This window comes from Equus asinus, chromosome 15, assembly GCF_041296235.1.
Source record: "Equus asinus isolate D_3611 breed Donkey chromosome 15, EquAss-T2T_v2, whole genome shotgun sequence".
Lineage (NCBI taxonomy): Eukaryota > Metazoa > Chordata > Mammalia > Perissodactyla > Equidae > Equus > Equus asinus.
In genome coordinates, this window is record NC_091804.1 from 34,487,415 (window position 1) to 34,506,696 (window position 19,282).

Genomic DNA, 19,282 nt, shown 5'->3' on the forward strand with positions numbered 1-19,282 from the left:
CCTTTGCGCGTGTTGACTTTGAGATGCTCGTGAGACATCAAGTGGGAATATTGAGGGATGTTTAGATGCTCAGATCTGGAGCTCCAGTGAGTGACCAAGATTGGAGGGGGAAATGTGGCATCTAGATGGGAGCTGAAACTGACACTGGGTCAGCTCCCCCTGGGGAGAGAGTGTAGGGCAGGAAGAGAGGAGAGCTCAGGACTGAGTCCGAGAAACTCCAACACGAAAGGTTGGGGAGAGGAGGAGGAGGTGGCATTGGAAGGGAGAAGCAGAAGTGAGAAGGTGGGCAGAACATGAGGACAGCATGCCGTCCTGGATGCTAAAGGAGGGGTGTTTTCAAGATGAAGGAAAGAGATCAACTGGGCTAACATCGCTGAGGGGACAAGTGGGATGCGATTTAAAAGAAGCTGATTGGATGTGGTGCCATGGAGGCCACTGGTTGGTGAGGGCCCATTGCATACGGAGGAGGCAGCTTGCAGTGGCCTGTGGAGTAAGAATGGGAGATGAGAAGGAGGGCCACTGGGTGAGGACAGCCTTTTCAGGAACATGAGTGTGACCTGAAGAAGAAGAGATAGCGGTAGCTGGAGAGGGATGGGGGAAGCGTGTAAGACTCGAGAGAGTTGAGCATGTTTCTGTGCTCTTGGGAATCGTCCAGCAGAGGGGGGAGGCCGAGGAGCCAGGCATCAGAATGGTTAGCGAGTTGGCTGAGGTCCTTGGGACAGGAGAAGAAGGGAAGGGGGGATAAGACCATTCCATACGCAGGCAGGGAAAGTGGCCTTAGGAAGAAGGAGGGATGGCTCTTCTGGCCCCAAAACAGGAAGCAAGTTAGTGCTGATTGGGCAGGTTTGTGGTCCTGGTTTCAGGACGTGGTTGGAGCTATTTTTCTGTTTTCCTTGTGAAGTAGGCAACTGGTCATCTGCAAAGGGTGAAGGAGCAGAGAGGGAGCTAAAGGACTGAGGAGAGAAGATGGGGCTGGAGAGAGTCATCATGGAAACTAACGAGCTGGGAGGGAGTGGTTTCCAGGGGCATGGAAGACCCCACAGAGCTGATGAGCGTGATTTCTGGTGGCATTTGGCCAGAGCCATGCTCAGCTCTCTTGGTCAGGTGCAGAGGGGGCGGATGGTTGGGTTCACATCAGGGTGGGGGTTTTACTGGCCAGGTTCCAGGCATAGAGGGGCACAGAGCGCTTTCTCTCCTCTACTCATTTCTGATTACTTGGGGGTACTCCTCCCATTTCCCCTCTCTGTGCTCCCCTACAGCAGTCTCCCTTCACCAAATCGTGCACCATTCATATCGGTAACTACAGTTTTATCATTTGACACATGGGTGTGTTGTCTTGAAAGAGATGCACTTAAGGGTGAAATTACATTAACACCCACATATGTGCACCAAAATGCATTAAAATACAATCTGAAAAGCATTTCCATCACCCTTAGGTGCCATGTTAAGATGTTTGGAAGGTTTTCTTTCTCTCTCTGTTTTTTTTTTTTTCGTAGACAGGTACTAATTTTTAAGCAGGAGTGTTCGGAATGTATTTATTTGTGGAAGGGCGCTGGGAGCAGAGTGGACAGAGGCTCCTTGAAGAAGTTGCTGCTGTCACAGCAGCAGGAGAAGATGTGGATCAGACCCGGTTACCTCCTAGTGTTGTAACCTGGGCGGAGCCTCCAGACCTTGACTTTCTGATCTGTCAAATGGGGATGAATACAGGATTCTTTTAAGAATTAGAGATGAGTTATAAGTCAGTTATATCTTAATAAACCCGGGAAGAAATAGTTCAGGGTAGACCTACCTGGGGAATTAGGGAGACATGTATGTCAACGTAGACTTATCTAGGGAATTAGGGAGACAACCCACAACAGGGTAGACACAGCTGGGGACTTAAGAGACATCCCGGGTCAGTGTAGACATATGTGGGGAGTTAGGGAGACATCCCAGAACATATTAGACACACATTTGTAATTAGAGGGACATAGGAGGTCACGACTATAGACACACCTGGGGTATTAGGGACACTTACCAGTTCTATGTTATACACCTAGGAAATCGTGGAGAAAAAAAATGAGTTAGGTGTCATGCACATATGAAACACCCAGCATGAAGTGGGTGGCCCGTAACTAGTCATGAGGATTATTATTCAAGGTAACAGTAAACGTTGGATCAGTGTCCTGTGTAAGAAAATGTGCTTTTGATCCTCACAATATAGAGCGAGGGGTTACTTTCTCAAACTCATCAGTAACAAGGTCGGACCAAACCTATTTCTTGGTGCCCAGGTTCTCACCTTGGCCAAGACTTGGTGCTGCCTCTAAGGATATAAGGACCCAGATTCCAAGGATCCGTGTCACAGACGTGAAAATGTTGCCTTTCTTTGGAGATGGTGTAAATTGTGGGGGAGGGAGACCTCTTTCTAACTCTTCCAGTCCACACACCTCTTTTCTTCTGGGTCTAATCTCTTGCAGAGTGTAGAAGGTAAAGAATGATTCCCCAGGTTCACATAACCTTGATGCCAAAGCCTCACAAGGGCAGTGTGAGAAGGGAAAATCGTAGCCCAATCCTGCTCATGAACTAGGTGCAAAAATCCTAAACAAAATATCAGCAAAGAAAATCCACCAGTGCATAAGGAGAATAATACATCATGACCAAGTTGGGTTTATTCCAGAAATGCAAAATTATTTTAACATTAGAAAAACCAAGTGAAGTAATTTACCATATTAACTGAATTGAAGTCATTTGAGCCTTTCAGTAGATGCTGGGGAAAAGAGTTCAATAAAATTAAAAATCCATGCATAATTAAAAAAAAATAAACACCTTTTTGACAAACTAGGAATGCCCTCCACCTGCTATTAAATGCTTGTAAGAACCTATGGCAGATGTCTTGCTTAGTGGTAAAATATTGGGGTATTTAAGATAAGGAAAAAAGCAAGGGTGCCCACGCTCACCATTTCTATGCAACATTGTCCTGGAGCTTCCCGGCCGGTGCAGTGAGGTGGGGAAAATGAACAAATAAGGATTGGAAAGGCAGGTGTCCAGTATGGCTCCTAGCTTGTGCTCCTGGGGAAATGTTTGTACTATTTACCAAGACAAGAAAGACCAAGAGAGGACCCGCTTGGCCGGGTGTTGGGAACTGACGAGAGAAAGTTGTCCAGCTGCCCTGGAAAACCACCAGGCAGCGAGTTGGGACTCTTCATCTCCACTCCCAGCTCTTCTCCTGACCTTGCCTGGGCGGCTTGTCTCTTGGACCTGAGTTCTCCCATCTGTAAAATGAGTGGGTGTGGAAAGATGGATTCATGGTGGGCTGCAGTGGCCAGATCTGTTGGGAAAACAGAGAACAGGTGAACAGGAGCTGTCCCTACTCTGCAGGAGGGCAGGGTTTTGCATCCAGACCCTGTAGTGGGAGAGACCCCCCTGTATTGGGGGTGGGACAGGAGTCAGGTCATCTGGACTGTCTGCTTTGCAGACGATCATCTCTTCTCTCCTTTGCCGAGGGGCTTGTTATCGTGGTTGTTCATACTATTGGTCTCGTATCTTCTGCAGTTGTAAGACACTGACCCCCGACAACCTGCCCTTTTGATGTTTTAGACCTACAACAGCCAGAACGAGAGCAACGAAGACTATGAGATCCCCCCGATAACACCTCCCAACCTCCCCGAGCCATCCCTCCTGCACCTGGGGGACCACGAAGCCGGCTACCACTCGCTGTGCCACGGCCTCGCGCCCAACGGACTGCTCCCTGCCTACTCCTACCAGGCCATGGACCTCCCCGCCATCATGGTATCGAACATGCTGGCCCAGGACAGCCACCTGCTGTCAGGCCAGCTGCCCACGGTGAGTCCCTGTCCCCCACCACGGTTCCCACTGGTGATGGGGGGGGGGGCTGAGGGGGCTCAGGATGCCAGTGCCTTGATGAGGACCCTCTGCTTCTGTGCAGAGTCCAGGCTCAGTCAGTGGCTTCCATGGGGGTCTGCAGAATATGGGGGGTAGGCGCGGAGGGAAATTTATGTCTTCACACGACTTACTTCTGGAGCTCTGTTTATAATATCTTGGTATTATTTGTTTTATTATTTTTTTAATAGTGTAATCTCGTCTTTTAAAAAAAGTTTACTGGCTTTGAGATATACTTCACATACCATACAGTTCACTCATTGAAAATGTACAACTCAGTGGTTTTTAATATATTCACAGAGTTGTGTGACCATCAACACAATCTATTTTAGAACATTTTCGTTACCCCAAAAGAAACCCTGCACCCTTTCGCCATCATTCCCAGTGCCCTGCACAACCCCCTGCCCTAGGCAACCACTAATCTACTTTCTGCCTCTATATATTTGCCTATTCTGGATCTTTCATATAAATGGAATCATGTTATTTTTAAAATATTGTATCTTAAAACAGCATGTACAAAAACAGGAGGCAAGAGGGCTCATGTTGTGTTTGGGAGCAGCATGTGGTTCATTCCTTTTATTGGGCTGGAGAGAAAGGACCTGAAGCCAAGGAGGGAGAGGGGAGATAAAAGAGCTAGCAGGGCCTGGATCGTAAGGGTCCTGAATCCCATGCTAAGGAAATGTATGGTTTTCTAGCATGAATGGCTGATTGAACAATCAAGACCTGTAGAAAGTCAGTAGAGATTTTTTGTATAATAAGAAAATCTCCTTAAGGGAATTCTAGTACTTCTCCTGAATGACTATGACTTGTGTTTATTCTTGCTATTTCATTGATAGTTAGTATTATATACTAATCACAACTCTTACATTCATTCCTAAGTGTCAGGAACCAAACTAAAACTAGCTTAAGCAAAAAAGACTGAAATATCCAAGGATGGACAAAGGGTTTCAGGCATGGTTAGATCCAGGAAGTCCAGGAGTGTTATTAGGGCCGCATCCCATCCCCATTTACACATAGCAGGCATCATGGCTACTGGCAGCCAACATCTTCCCTGGCATCTCTCACGGGTGGCAGTTTGGATCTTCCAGGGAGGACCGTGATGGAGCATAGCTGGACCAACCCCTGTGTCCAGGAGGAAGCACTCCTTGATTTTGTCAGTTTGGGTCACAAATACACACACCTGTGGCAGGGAAGGAGCGGCTGCTTAATTGATTTCCTCTCAGAATCGCATGGGGTTGGGTGGATCATATTTACCTCTGCAGAGGCTGCTCAGAGGCCACAGCCAAATTGGTGGCCCAATTCTAGCAGATGCCTGGGACCTTGGGCATACAGTTTATATCCTAACAATCTTGACTGTATTTCACTTGTTTATTGTTTACTCTCATTACCACCAAATTTCCTTGCTTAAAAGAAGCTGGCATACTCTATGTGTTCTTTGTAAGCCACATCACATTTTTTGTTATTTGAAGCTAAGTGAGAAGTAAAAGGAGAGAAGGGAGGGAGGAGGAAGGAAGGCAATTCAAGCTCCACGTTTTATAATGTTCGGGGTCTGACTAAAGTGCTCGGTGGAAATTGATGTTGCGTTTCTCGAGGAATACATTCCTTTTGGGCCCATCAATAATGCAGATCCTCAGCTTCCTCTGCTCTGAGAGACCTGAAAGATTTCACAGCCATGTGGTTTTAATTCCACTTCGTTAGCATGCTCATACCTTATCTGCTTTCCTGGCTGATTTCCTAACAAAAACTTCACTGCTCCAGACTGTCCCGGTTCGGGGTTTATGGTACCACAAGCAAGGGCAGGGCCCCGCTGATGCCTCTGGGGAGGGTCGTGAGTGCAGGGTGCATATGGTGCAGTTCTGGGCCACAGCGTCACTGGCCTGCCGTGCTGGCGGTTAATGGAGACAGTGTGGGGTAGTGGTTTGTGCGTGGCTCTGGGGTCCCAGGGACCTGCCTTAGATCCTGGCTCCACCTCTCGAGCTTCAGTTCCCTTGTCTTGCAGTCATAATAGTACCCACCTCCAGACTGCAGTAAAGTGTATCTGAGATACTGTATCTAAAGCCTTAGCAAATGTCTGGCAGATAATAAACAATCAGGGAATATTTGCTATTATTATTATTAGCAATAGAAATGAATTCCCACTGTAACCAAATGGCAGTGTTTTCCTATAAGTCTCGTTTACCTAAAGGAACAGACTACAGATACCCCCTCTCTCAGGTACCTTCGTAGGGCAGCTGGTTACAGTAGCTCTGATAGTTACAAAGGACGTTATCTGTTTATCGGCGACGACCCCCTGATCGCTCCTTCTAGGAAGTGCTTTTGTTGGGCTCAGTCCAAATAGGCACTTTGCAGCCATTTTCCAGATTTCTTTAAGGCTAGCTCATGTTAAAGATGCTTCACAAATTCAGGTAGCTTTCCTTCTTCCATTAGTCAGAGTTTTCAAAGGTTCGCTGCATTTTATATTCCCATGTTATGTAATGAAGGATAAGCCAAACCATTTGACCCAGGGGAGGGCTGCTAGACCAACTTGGAAACTGGGTAAGTGCATGTCCATCTAGTAGGACTATCTGGCGAAGACAGACAAGGTGCCCATAAAGACAAAACGTTTTAAATTTGAGCTGCAGGATGCAGGGGTGTGTCTGCGTGTGGACGTGCGCGCTCTGTGGCTGATGCTGGAATTGTGTCAGCACCTGCGAGGTGTCCAGCATCATGCAGAGGGCCTTACAAACGCTTTCTCTTGTAATGCTCCCGAGAACCGCGCAAGGCAGGTGTTACCGTCATGAGGAAATGGAGGCGCAGGCCAGGTAGGTGATGGTATAGTTTCCTGTGGCTGATCTATGAAATTGCCACAAACTTGGTGGCTTAAAACACCCAGACATTGATTCTGTCACAGCTCTGGAGGCCAGAAGTTGAAATCAGTATCACTGGGCTGAGATCAAGTGTCAGGAGTGTCAGGAGGAGCGAGCTTCCTCCAGAAGCTTGGGGAAGAATCTGTTTCTGGCTTCTTGCTTCTAGCTTCTTGTGGTTGCCAGCCGTCCTTGGCTTGTGGCCGCATCACTCCAGTCTCTGCCTGTCTTCACATTGCCTTCTGCCCCTCTGCTTTTCTTATAAGGATGCTCGTGGTGGCTGTTAGGGATAATCCAGGATCATCTCCCCATCTCAAAGCCTTAATCACACCTGCAAAGACACTTTTTCCTCCAATACAGTAACATTTTCAGGTTCCAGGGCTTCGGACCTGAGATCTTTAAGGGGCCATTTTTCAACCAACCTCGGTGATCAGCTGTACAGCATCCTTTGTTGAGAGCCTGCTAGGTACCAGGCATCGTTCTGAGCTCTGGATCTGTGAGATGCCCTTGAGAAACTCCTGGTGCAGGTGGAGAGACAGGTGAAGAGCCCATTTCTGAAAATGTAGTAAATGCTCTGATAGGATCAGTGTGTAGTGCTGTGTGTGCCTAGAGGATGCACCTGGCTCAGCTATGGCGTGATCGCTTCCTAAAGGAAGTGATGACCTGATACATAGTAGGTTCTATAAGTACTTCAGGAATGAATGAATGAATGTCACACAGCTATTAAGCAGCAAAACCAGAATTCAAGTCCAGTTTTGTCCCCAATCCAATCCTCTACCACCTGCCCCAGGCTCTCCCAGCAGTTTCTCTGGTCTCACAGGAGGTGCAGGTTCACTGAGAACTTCTCTGGGAGCATCACACTGTCTCCCTTCCAAGGATACTTCCTCTCCAGGATAAGCCAGGACCTCTCAGTTTTAGCAGGTGCACAAGGGACAGAGCAGCTGGGCTGCAGGGCGACAAGTGGCACAGAGGATGCTCTGATGGCCAGGATGCCACAGATGCTGTTTGCATAGGCTGAGATGAGAAAAGGATGTCATCCCTGGAGAGGTGGGTGAGGCCAAGGCATTTAGCAGCCATCTCATTAATGCCAAGCCCCCTTGGCTCTCATCTCAGAGGCCACTGATTCCTTCTGGTCCCCTGCCCTGCCCCATGCCACCTCCTGACATGCGTGGGAGTTGGCCCTTCTGCTTTAAGGGTATGGCTGCTGGCAGGAATCATGTGCGGTATTGGAATAGGGTCCTTTCACAAAATTAAATATGCTTAAGGCTTCTCCCTCGACTTCATCGTCTTAACTGATTAAACATTCATTTCCAAGACAAAAAGAGTCAATTTAGTATGAAAGATATATTTTGCTGGTCTAATTTAAAGCACTGCACCTCCATCTGACCCCTATTTTCATAACTCAATAATTTTATCCTGTGTTGATTGTCTCATTTTGAGAGAGATATTGTATGTATAAATCAGTTTCTAAAATATCCAAAGAAACTAGAAGAGTGGAATGTATTAAGCAGCCTCTGTTAAGTCTGAAATAATTTATTTTGGAGTCGTCCTTGGGAAATGTTCGAGCTTATGGTCCTGGCTTACCCTGGAGAGGAAGTATCCTGGGAAGGGAGACAGCGTGATGCTCCCAGAGAAGTTCTCAGTGAACCTGCACCTCCTATGAGACCAGACAAACTGCTGGGAGAGCCTGGCGCAGGTGGACACGGGGCCCGATGGAAGATGAGTTCTGGCGAAGCTCTCCCTGCACCAGCCATGGGCTCTGGTGATTCGGGAAATATGAGGTTTCCCAAAGCCGAGCCCTGTGGGTCCCTGGAGCTGTGTGGTCCAGCCTCGGCCTCCGTTAGCGCAGGGATGGTACACAGCTGTCGTTCAAGCCTGCTCCTCCAGCATCAACTCTTTGCTTGCTTTCTCCGGGACCTTGGACAAGTCACTTGCCTCCCAGCTTCCGTTTTCCTGTCTATGGGATGGCGACTGGGATTCCAGCTCTGGTGAACTCACAAATAGGAATGATTGCTTTATCAGCTGTGACACACTGGACAAGTATGTGGGTTTGAATTTGGATAGACCCTCCACTGCCACCACCACAACATGCCACCGGCCTGGTGGGCTCAAATCTTATCAGCTTGGATCAGAATCCTGAGTGCTCACTGGTAGCACTTAGTCTAGATGCTCTAGGTCTTTGTCCCAAAGCACCTGGCCAGGACTGGTCCTTCTCCCCACAAGGACAGGGCAAGGGGCTGTGGTCCAGGGACCCCCATGCCAAGTGAAGGGTCTTTCCGGGCTAGTGTTCTGGGGCAGGCTATTGGGGAGAGGGCTGGGCAGTACATTAGTTACCACCTCGCCCCCTTGCTTTAGAGATGGTCCCATGAGAGAGCCACAGCCCTGGGTTAGGGCCTAGAGCCTGGGGGCAGGGCTCAGAGCTTAGGGGCAGGGCCTGTGTATTGACTCTGGAAGGTCCTTAATATCCCCCCTAACACCTACCCCCTTCTCTTCCTCTTCTCTCCTCTTCCCCTCCAATCTCCTCTCTCTCCCCTTCTCCCTTCCCTGACTTATCACTCCTCCGCCCGGAAGACTTGGTGCACCTCTATTTGAGTCTCACAAGTGGGGATGCAGGGGATCCCCTCCCGAGTCTGAGCAAAAGGAACCAAAGACCCCCAACCCTTGGTCCTCTGGACTTAGGAGCCACAGGACGCAGTAGAGACCCCTCAGTCCAACCTATTCATTTTATTGATCTTAATGCATAATTTTTGTTTTGTTTTTGTTTTTATGATTGTATCAGTTAGTTTTTACTGTGTAACAAACCATCCCAACACTTAGTGACTTAAAGCAAAAATGGAACTTTAACTATTTATCATGATTCTTTGGGTGAGTTCTTTTGATGTGGACTGGCTTGGCTGGATTTCTGGGGTCAGCTTACAGCTTGGCTGGGGCTGCATGGTCTAGAACGGCCTTGTTCGCAGCTCAGCAGCTGGCCCGATGTCAGCTGGGGTCAGTGGGGATCGCTTGGCCACAGGTCTCTCATCACATGGTGGCCTGGGCTTGTTTACATGGGGATGGTCACAGGGTTCCCAAGAGCATCAAGAAAGGGTAGACCCAGTGTGCAACCGCTGAAAAGACCTCTGCCTGCCTCACATTTGCTAATGTCCCATTGGCCAGAGCAGGTCACATGGCCAAGCCCAGAAAGAGACCCCACCTCTTGAAGGGAGAAGTGGCAGAGCCATGTTGCAGAAGTGGTGTGGATGCAGGGGGGCACGAATTTGTGGCCCTTTTGGTAATGTATTGTGATAAGGCTTTTGTGTGTGTGTGTGTTTTCTTGACGTAGAGCATCAGCCAGTAGTTAGGAGCACGGGCTCTGGGTTAGGCCAACCTAAGTTCAAAACCCAGCTCTGCCATTTGTTAACCTCCACCCTATGACCCAGAGCAAGGAATTAATTGCCCCTGAGCCTCAGTTTTTTCATCTGTAAAACGGAGGTTATGTTACTTGGCTCATAGGAACTTATGAAGATTCAATGAGCAGTGTAGTAAAGTACTCAGCCCAGTACCCGGCATGCAGTAGGCATTTAATAAATGTAAACTACTCTATTTATTAATCTATTCATTTTGCTGATGGGGTTTGGGTCGCTTCAGCCTTGAATCTACATTTGTCCAGCCTGACCTGCTAGGGATCAGCTCTGCTGGGGCAGTGGTCAGGCTGGCTTACCCGTGGGACTCATCCAAAAGGTAGAGGTTGGGAAAGGCAGGCAGAGGCTGAGGTGATGTCACTGGGGGTAGGTAGAGGGCCCCATCTTGGGGGTGGGCGGGGAGAGGGCATATTAATTACACCAGAACCTCAGTCAGAGCTCAGAGCTTGAGAACAACAGCAGGGTGACAGTTCCATGGCTTGCCAAGAAAGCAAGGGCCCCAAACCCAACTTTCTTGGCTGCATGACCAGGGGCAGGATCCATCTACATAAAACCAGGGGTTCGCAGGGGTACGTACCTCCAACTTGGGCTTTTCCTGGGTGCCATGTTTTTGTCTAATTTCCCTCTGGGGGTGGGAATGGGGGCGCTGATCTCCCAAACAGGCTTCTGAGGATCCTAAGTGGGGGTGACCGGAGGCCCAGAGGTCCCTCGTATTCAGCAGAGTCCAGATGAAGCTCCCTCCCCTTGTTTTGCAGAGGCAGTAAGCGAAAGAAATATGTCTTTTTACATTTTATAAAACTCAGAAAAATGGCTTTAAACAGCTTTTGCTCCCCTGCTATAATTATTTATTTTCAAACACTCCTGCAGGGGACTGCTCCGTTTTCTTATCCTGCACTCCTTTTTCTCATAAATGAACCATCACTTCAATAAATCATTATGAAAACAGAGACTAACACCAGCTCTGAAAGGTTGAAAGATTTATGTAACACATTTATGTTTCCCATTTTCTCATTCTGGTACTCGGCTGCAAAAGCTAAGCTAATAAAAGCTGCTATTAATATTTCTTGTTGCCTAGCAACCCCAGAGCGGGAGTAATAGCTTCAGCTAGAAAAATAGATGACCGATAAGGAAAAATTCAATTCTTTTATTATCTCAGGGGGAAATGGCCTTTTACTGGAACATTATGATGTACGAGTGTGAAGTTGAACACAAAAGATTTTTTTTGTGTGTTTGTTTTTCTATTTTTAATGAACATTATTTTACCTCCACCAACTCTTTTTAGGGCACTTTTGTTTTCTTTCCCCCACCCCATCCCTCATGCTTAATTTAGTAGCTATAGTAGTTAAGAACCTGTCAGCGTTTTTTAGTTTAAAAATGGTTTTTGCAAAGGTTTATAACTCGGTCGTAAAAATTCACTCCCTGTTAAAACTCAGGCCGGTGATAAGCCAGCGCGCAGGCTGGTTCAACGCGAACAGGCTCATGTTTGTTGAGAGATACGGCTCCTGGTTTTCACTAAGAGAAAGGTCGGAAAAGAACAAAGTGTATTCTTTTCCGTGTCCCAGTTTTCTTTGGAACACGGGATGCTGTCTCTTTTGAGACCTGTTTGCTGTGAAGTTTGAGGCGTTTTCAAAGCAGGAAAGGAGGGAGCATGGACACTGATTGAGCACCTCCGGTGTACAGACTTGGAGCCATTCCCTCCTCCCAACAACCCTCTGAAGTGGGGACCATTGTTATCCCCATTTTTCAAATGCAGAAACTGAGGCTTAGAGAGGCCAAGGAATAGGGAGCCTGATGCCACGGTGTTTCACAGCTTTGTGCTTTATTAGAATTGGGTTTCTCAGCTTTGCACTACTGACATTTTGGAGAGGGTAATTCTCAGTTGTGGGGGACTGTCCTGTGCATTGTAGGATGTCTAGCAGCATTCCTGGCCTCTGCTCACTAGTTCTGGCTTCCAGTAGCACTCCTCAGTCAAAATCAAAATAAAAAATGTCTCCAGTCATTGCCACATGTCCTCTGGGGGACAGAATCGCCCCTGCTTGAGAACCCAGCGTTCTGTTCCTTCTTCTAGGAAGGCTCTTCCCCCTTGTCAAGCCAGTGAACTCCTATTCCTGTGTCAGGACCCAGTTCAGAAGTGCTCTTCTCTCTGAGGCTCCCTGGATCCTCTGGCCTGGGAATAGGGTGAGGCAATGAGGCACTCACCCCAATCACAAAAATAAGGGAGTGCCAAAACACTCGGTAATCAAGATAAATAATATTTTCATGTTGTATTTTTAAAAGTCAAAATTTTTATCAAAGTTAAAAATCAATAAACCATGATGAACAGTAAATCAAAAATTTAAATAAAGGTGAGATCCGTCTGAATTCATGGAAATACATGGTTGTCCATTCAGATGCCCATCTGCACTACCAGCCAGGGACAGCCTGAAGGCAGGTCTGCGCTTTAAGCCTTTCTCGGTCGCCAGCATCTGGCAGGGGGCCTGGCGAGCAGATAACCCTCAATGTCTGTTTCTTGACTGAATGAATAGGAGAAGAGAGAGTCCAAGGTCACATAGCGAGAAAAAGGGTAGAGTGGGAACTTGACCCTGGGCCTCTGACTCCCAGCCCAGTGCTCTCTGCACCCTTGAGGCTGTGTGGGTGAATGGGGGTTGCCTACAGGGTGGTACCCGCACCATGGAGGATCAAAGATTCCCTGGGGCGCTCACAGCCTGGGGCAGAGGGACAGGTAACAGCAGCCATGACTTCAGCTGGGTATCCTTTTGGCTCTCCCTGTGGCTGTCTCGTTGCAGCCTCACAACCCCCGTGCCAGGCAGGAGCTGGCAGCTCGCTGATGCAGAGCATCCCCACCAACAGAGTGGTGATGGCCAGTGCCTCGGAGCGCTGCTCCTGTTCCCTGTGGCCAGAGATTCCTCATCTTGGCCTTTGGAGAGCAAGGACCACACCTTGTCCGGCCCCATATCCTCCAGGTGAACTTTTTCTAAATGAGTGGATGAATTATCTGTAACTGTAATCTGCTCACATTTATTTAGCACTTACTATGGGCTTGGCACCCATGTAAGCCCTTTATATTGGTTATCTCATTGCATCTTTTACCCTGAGAAGGAGGTACTATTATTGTTGCCATTTCACAGGTGAGAAAACAGAGGCACAGAGAAGTAAATCCTTTGGCCACACAACTATGAAACTGTCAAGATTTGAACCCAGGCAGGCTGACTCCCCAGCCTGTGTGGTCAGTATCTAACCTGTACAGCCTGCAAAGGAATGAAGGAATGAATAAATGAATGAGTGAGGGAGGGAGAGAGCCAGGATCGAGACCCACTTTATCGATTTGATTCTGAGTCAAGCCTTACTTGTTCATAAGTAACCACAGTATGAAGTGTGAGGTGCTAGCTTGGAGCTTGGAACGAGAAACAGATAAATACTGAGGAGCTCAGAGGAGAGGAGTAGCAGGGAAGGCTTCCTGGAGGCAGTGGCTTTGGGGCTGAGCCTTAGGAGCCAGAGAACAGCAGCAGAAGCCTGAGAGGAGGAAATGTCACACCTGCCTGGACTTCCTTGTTCAGACCCAATCGCCAGCCCTTCTGCTGAGATTCTGAAACAGAACAGTTGGTGATGTTTTATGATTGCTGAGGCGCCCTCTGGTACCTGTCCTCTTCATCCCCTGCCAGGCTCCTAATTGGAGCCGTGACCCTCTGGCCACGAAGTTGCAAGGGCCAGGCATTTAACTTCCAGCCCGGGCAAGATGCCAGGTTCAGCAGAGAACCTCTCCTCTGAGACACACTCTGAGTCATAAGGGAGAATTCAGGGAAAGTCACAGCAGCATTCGTCAGCCGCAGCTTCCATATTACCCGGGATAATGGCTCTTTCCTCCGAGTGCATATTCAGTACCATGTTTGGGAAAATGAGCTTTTAATGTACCGTCGGCATTGCTGAGAAGCCATCTCTGGCTCCGCAGAGTGTCTGGAGCACATAAAACTTGAGATCTATTGGAGTCATTTTCCCCCTGCTCTGGCTGGATAATAAAAAGTCAGCCTCATGCGTTCTCTCCCTCATCTTACAGCTTTGTCCATTTAGAACTCAGGGTCTTTATAAAAAGCAGCAAGACAAATAAAACTCATCTAAATAGTAAGGCTCCAGAAGAGAGCGTCGATGCACGTTGAGGCCGAGGAGCCAGGAGCGTTTCGAGGAGAAGAGCATCCTCTTGGAGGTTTCAGCACACCAGCTGGGTTGGGCTGTGGCCCCGGCTGTGATGGTGGCAGCCTGGTGTCCACGTGATAGCTCTTAACATGGCATCTGGGCTCGTGGGGTCCCTGTTCTACCCTAGTGCGTGATGTGGGGGTTTGCTCTCCCTCTCTGAGCCTCAGGTAAGATAGAGCTGATGCTGTTTACCCCACGGGTAGTTGTGAGAGTCACATGTGCTAATAAAATACTCCTGGTGCTTAGCTTTGTGCGTGGGATGTAGCCGATGTCTAATGGGGTTTGTTGAATGACTGGCTGACTGACTGGATGAATGAGTGAAAACTGTGTGGATACTACATAAACTGTAGAGTGCTGCCTGCATCACTGCAGGTGAATAATCCGGTGGGGACCCTGTAGCCTCTCTGTCTTATGGGGCAGTCCATCTTATCTCATCTAAGCCTCCTGTTGACTCTGGAGGGTGATGGAGTCCTCATTTTATCGGTGTATACCTGAGACTCAGAGGGCAAGTGGCATGTCCAGAGACACACAACCAGGAAGTGGTGGAGGCAGGACGGGAGCCTCGATCCCTTGAGCCCAAGTGTCTTGTGCCCTCAACATGGTACAGAAGCATCCCTCGCTCCAGCCCCTGACCTCAGGCCTGTGAACTAGGGGTGGGGCTCATGCTAGTCTTTCCTGTCACCCCAGAAACTGATCAAGAGATGTGGAGTCAGGAAACCCGGTTTCGTGTCCTGTCCCTTTCACCACTAATGGATTGTGAGAGGCAAGTCACTTTCCTCCCAGCCTCACTTGCCTCCTGTGTTGAATGGACAAATCCCACACGACCGCAGGAGTCGTGGAGAGGATCGGGGAGAGAGCGTCGCTAAAGCATTCATGTCGTGAATGGGCCCCGCAAAGGGTTGTTGTCAGTAGGATTGCAGATCAGGAGAGCCCAGCGGGTTGGGAAGGTGTGCTCTGGGGTCAGACAGCTGCATGTATAACCAGCTGTGTGACCTCAGCCAAGCCACTTAACCTCTCTGTGCCACAGTTTCCTCTGTTGTGGGGTTGCTGTGAGGAGTAGATGAGAAATCACAGATGGTACGCAGATCTGTGTTAGAAGGCATTCCACCTGGTCCCACAGGGAGCCTTCAAGCCTGAATGAGACCACAGAGTTGCTGGTGTTAGTACCCCTATGTGAGGTGTGAGTCAATCATGGTCACAGGCTGGGGTGGGGGTGGGGCTCCTGCTGGCCAAGGGCAGTTCTTGGAACATGGGCAGCTGTGAGCCCTTGGCAGCCAGCTCTCCAGGAGCTGATCCAAGCGGGGCTCCAGCAGCATCTGCATCTAAGGTGAGGTCCTCCGGCCGGCTGGGTCATGGCACCCGGGGCTTGTTAGAGTGGCACTCCTCAGGCCCCACCTGAGCCCCTCAGCCTGCGTTTAACCAGCACTGCAGGGGACTGTGCTCCTGCTCAGAATGGGGGTGGCCATCACCCGCAGCTGCATCCCCAGTTCTCCAGTGGTTTCAGGACACGTGGAACTGTCACTTGTGTTTCTGTTTGCCTTGAGTGTTTCATCACACCAGTGACAGTTGCAAACCTTTTCCCCAGAGAAACCAGTGGACCCACACCTCTGCCTGTGGTTCTGACTTGCCTCCTGTTGGCTCAGGCCTTGAAGCAGACGCCCTGGCAAGAGGACTGTCCCCAGCCTGTGATGAGAGGGACTCCAGGCCACATGTCCTCAGACTGTAGAAGGTCTCATCCTTGTGAGGCCTCCTGGTAATTGTGCACGAAGGGCCTATGCAGAATTGGAAACAAAATGCAATCAGGAAAAGAAAGGAAACCCCGGGCAGGGGAGGTCACGGGGTTCTGCCTACTGCCTGGGGGGAGCGTGCCTGTGTGCCAGGGAAGGGCGAGACTGAAGCCCACTCTCCGAGAGCAGGAGAGGGCAGAGTGTGAGCAGCTGGGCAAGACTCAGACTGGACGTCTGCAGCACTGGCAACAGCTGGACCAGAAGAACCGGGCCTTGGTCAAGGGCACAGGGTGACAGCAAAGAGTGGGGTCCCCGCCTGAGATCCTGGGCCCAAAGAGTCAGCCTGAGGTGGTCACTCCCCCATTCCACAGCACTCCTCTCCTCCCTGGAGAACCCCAGACCTCAGGCCCCTATGCCTTTGCACATAAGACCCATCCTCCCCTCTCGCTTTCATCTCCTTGTGAACTTGATGTATTCTTACTGCTGTGTCCCTGCCAGAAGAAGCAGATAAACTGCAGCCAGAAAATTGGGTGCCTCTTCTCTGCACATCCCCACCATTGTGACCTTGGTCGTAGTAAATGAGAACTATATTTTCCCATAACCCTCTGCAAAATGATTCCCAAACATGGTAGGGACCAAGCTCTAGTTCCCCAGCACGTGGCCTGCCACCCACGCAGGTGTCCAGAGTGTGAGTGACTAGTGGCCAGCCAATGACACTAGAGACAAAAGTGTCCTCTAGGAATAGGGGCCTGGCCTCCACTGCGGCCCCTCAACCTGGATGCTCACACTGCGTCTCTGGGCCCAGTGCCCATGGCCTACTGAGAGGGGATCAGTCCTTTGCCAGAATTAATATCACTGTCCTCGGACTTCAAGAGACTGGGTTTAAATCTGAGTTCCTCCAGCTGCTTGCCGTGTTGAGCAAGTTACCCCCACCCGCTCTGAACTTTAGTTTTATGTGTAAAATGGATATGTTAATAATTCTTACCTTACGGGGTGGTTTGGAAAATTAAATGCTGTAAAGCTTATAAAATGCTCAGCATGGTAGCCATAACAGTCTATTATTTGTCTCTAAGGACTTTGTGTGTGAGCTGCCTCTGTTTTTCTTCCCTGCCAACCCACGTGGAGAACTCTGCGTCCTTTCTAGTCTCCCAAGAAATCTACCTGCCCAAGTATTGGTGGACAAAGTCGGGTCCCTGGGGTCTCATGGGGGTCTCACCACAGACAGTTTACACATGTCTATGCTGCTCCCAAGTCCCCTTTTGGTCACATGGACAGCGTAGTGACCTCACACTTATCCCTGCCCCCATGGCATGGTCGGTGTCCGGCTCCTCTGGGTCCTGTCTCACAGTGTGATTCCCTCAGCCTCAGCATCTCCTCTGAGACGTGCAGAGCCGGATGTACCTCTGAGCTCAAGAGAACACAGGCTCCTTTATTAAAAGGACCCAGCGTCCTTAGAGGTTGGTTTAGGGCCCCCTTGGCTTGGACTCAGCATCTTTGGAGTCCACCCTCCACCCTGACTAGGGCATCGGTGTATTTCTCAATACAACCTGAAGAGAGATCTGGTTGCATTAGCTGGAGTCCACCAAGAAGCGGCACTAGACAGAATTAGACATGTAAGAGATTCGTTGAGGAGGGAGAAAGAGAAGGTGGGAGGTGGGGGGAATTTCAGACCATGGTGCAGGTCTGACACCTGTGGGAGGAGGAAAGGAAGGCAGGAGGATTGGGAGGGAAGAATCTTGGACTGCAGCACAGTTCCGAGAAAGGTTTGGCCGGTCCAATAGGGAGTCTTCAAACCAACGTCACCCCTTGGAGGAGCCGCATGTCTCACCAGGTGGCCCTGCCTCAGTAGCCTTGGTATGCTCAGTCACTGGCTGAGGGTGTCCTGTGGGAAGGGTGGCCTCAGTGAGAGCGCATTCTTGGGGCCAGAAGAGCAGCAGCTGGGCTCTCAGCACTGGTGCTCGCAAAGCGGGAGAGCTGAGCAGTGCATTTCCATGGCCATCACACAGATCTGCTTCTCCATGCAGGTGAGGGAGCACCATCTCCATGGTTCCCTGGGCCCCTCTTCCTGAAGGAGACTTAGTGGAACAAATTACAGCCCCCATTGCTGCCTTTGATCTTGGGGCTATAACTCGTACTCATCCTTTCCTGCTTTCCTTGTTAAATTCCCCTCTCCCTTGGCTATCAGCAAGGCAGATGTGGTGGCTTATGTGTCTTCCTTGCTCCTGGCAGGTCTGAGTCCTTGGCACTCATACTTGTCTCAGGTCAGAGTTTCTGCACCTGTCCATTTACAGTTGCAGTGGGGAAGGTGGCAGGAAGCCCCCAAGAGGGGCACCTGGCTTACATGTGTATTACACTCTGCCCCCACTGAGTCACAGCAGCCCTCCCTCCTCCTGCTCATCGGCATCAGTTCCTCCTACCCTGACGGGGAGTCCTCCTCTCTCCTGCTGGTTCCCAGACATAAGAAGTCCAAGGCCCCTGGCAGCAGCCATACCTATTGTGTCCTCTGGCAAGAACACAGCCCTTTTGAGGACCAGGTCCTCCAACCCAACAGAGCCCAGAATTGCAGGGTCAGGGAGCACAAGATCCCCCGGGGGACCATTGGGAGTGATGCTCAGTGGGGCCACTCCTGCTTCCGCCTCTTGGTTCCTGTACACAGGTATTCTTCACAGAACCATGTGGAGGTCTCTGACTTAGTGCAGGCACCACATCCTGAAGGACAGCAGCCCATCCTTCCAGAGTGTTGTCTCCCAGCTAGCACTTCATCTGCACCTTAGAAGGCCGTCCCTGCATTCTGTGCGGCTGGTGGCTTCTGTCGGGTGTGATATGTGACATGACCAATAGATTCCATGGGGATAGGGGCCCATTCCCACACTTCGGTCCCTGTGAAGCAGAGCCTCTGGTTGCATACTCTGCCCTGTGGGATTCCATACCTGTGGACCAGCCTTTCTGTCAGCCCCCAGGGAGTGGTGCTGGCTGAGGCTCTGCTGATGGGAGAGGCAGACCATGCCCAGAATATCTGTCCTTGAGAGGATGACCTGCTGGCCCTTCCACGATGGAAGGGGCCCAGTGTAGTCAGCTGCCCATCCAGGGGCTGGTTGGTCTCCTCAAGGAACAGCGCCATGGGGGGCTCAGCATTGGCATCTGCTGCTGACAGGGTGGGCATTCAGAGGCAGTGGTTACTAAATTGCCTTGGGAAGTGAGAGTTCATGTCGTTGGGCCCATATGTAGCCTCCGTCTTTGC

General features: G+C 49.8%; 1 protein-coding gene across 8 annotated transcripts in view; it reads left to right on the plus strand.

Annotated features, from left to right (window-relative positions):
• The window catches only part of TOX2 (TOX high mobility group box family member 2), a 151,694-nt gene that overhangs the window by 79,852 nt on the left and 52,560 nt on the right, over nucleotides 1–19,282 (plus strand). For all 8 annotated transcript variants that reach the window (XM_014845925.3, XM_044748345.2, XM_070485968.1 and 5 more), the window contains exon 3: nucleotides 3,577–3,822. In XM_014845925.3, the coding sequence (XP_014701411.3) occupies nucleotides 3,577–3,822 (246 nt within the window). The remainder of the gene's footprint in view (nucleotides 1–3,576; nucleotides 3,823–19,282) is intronic.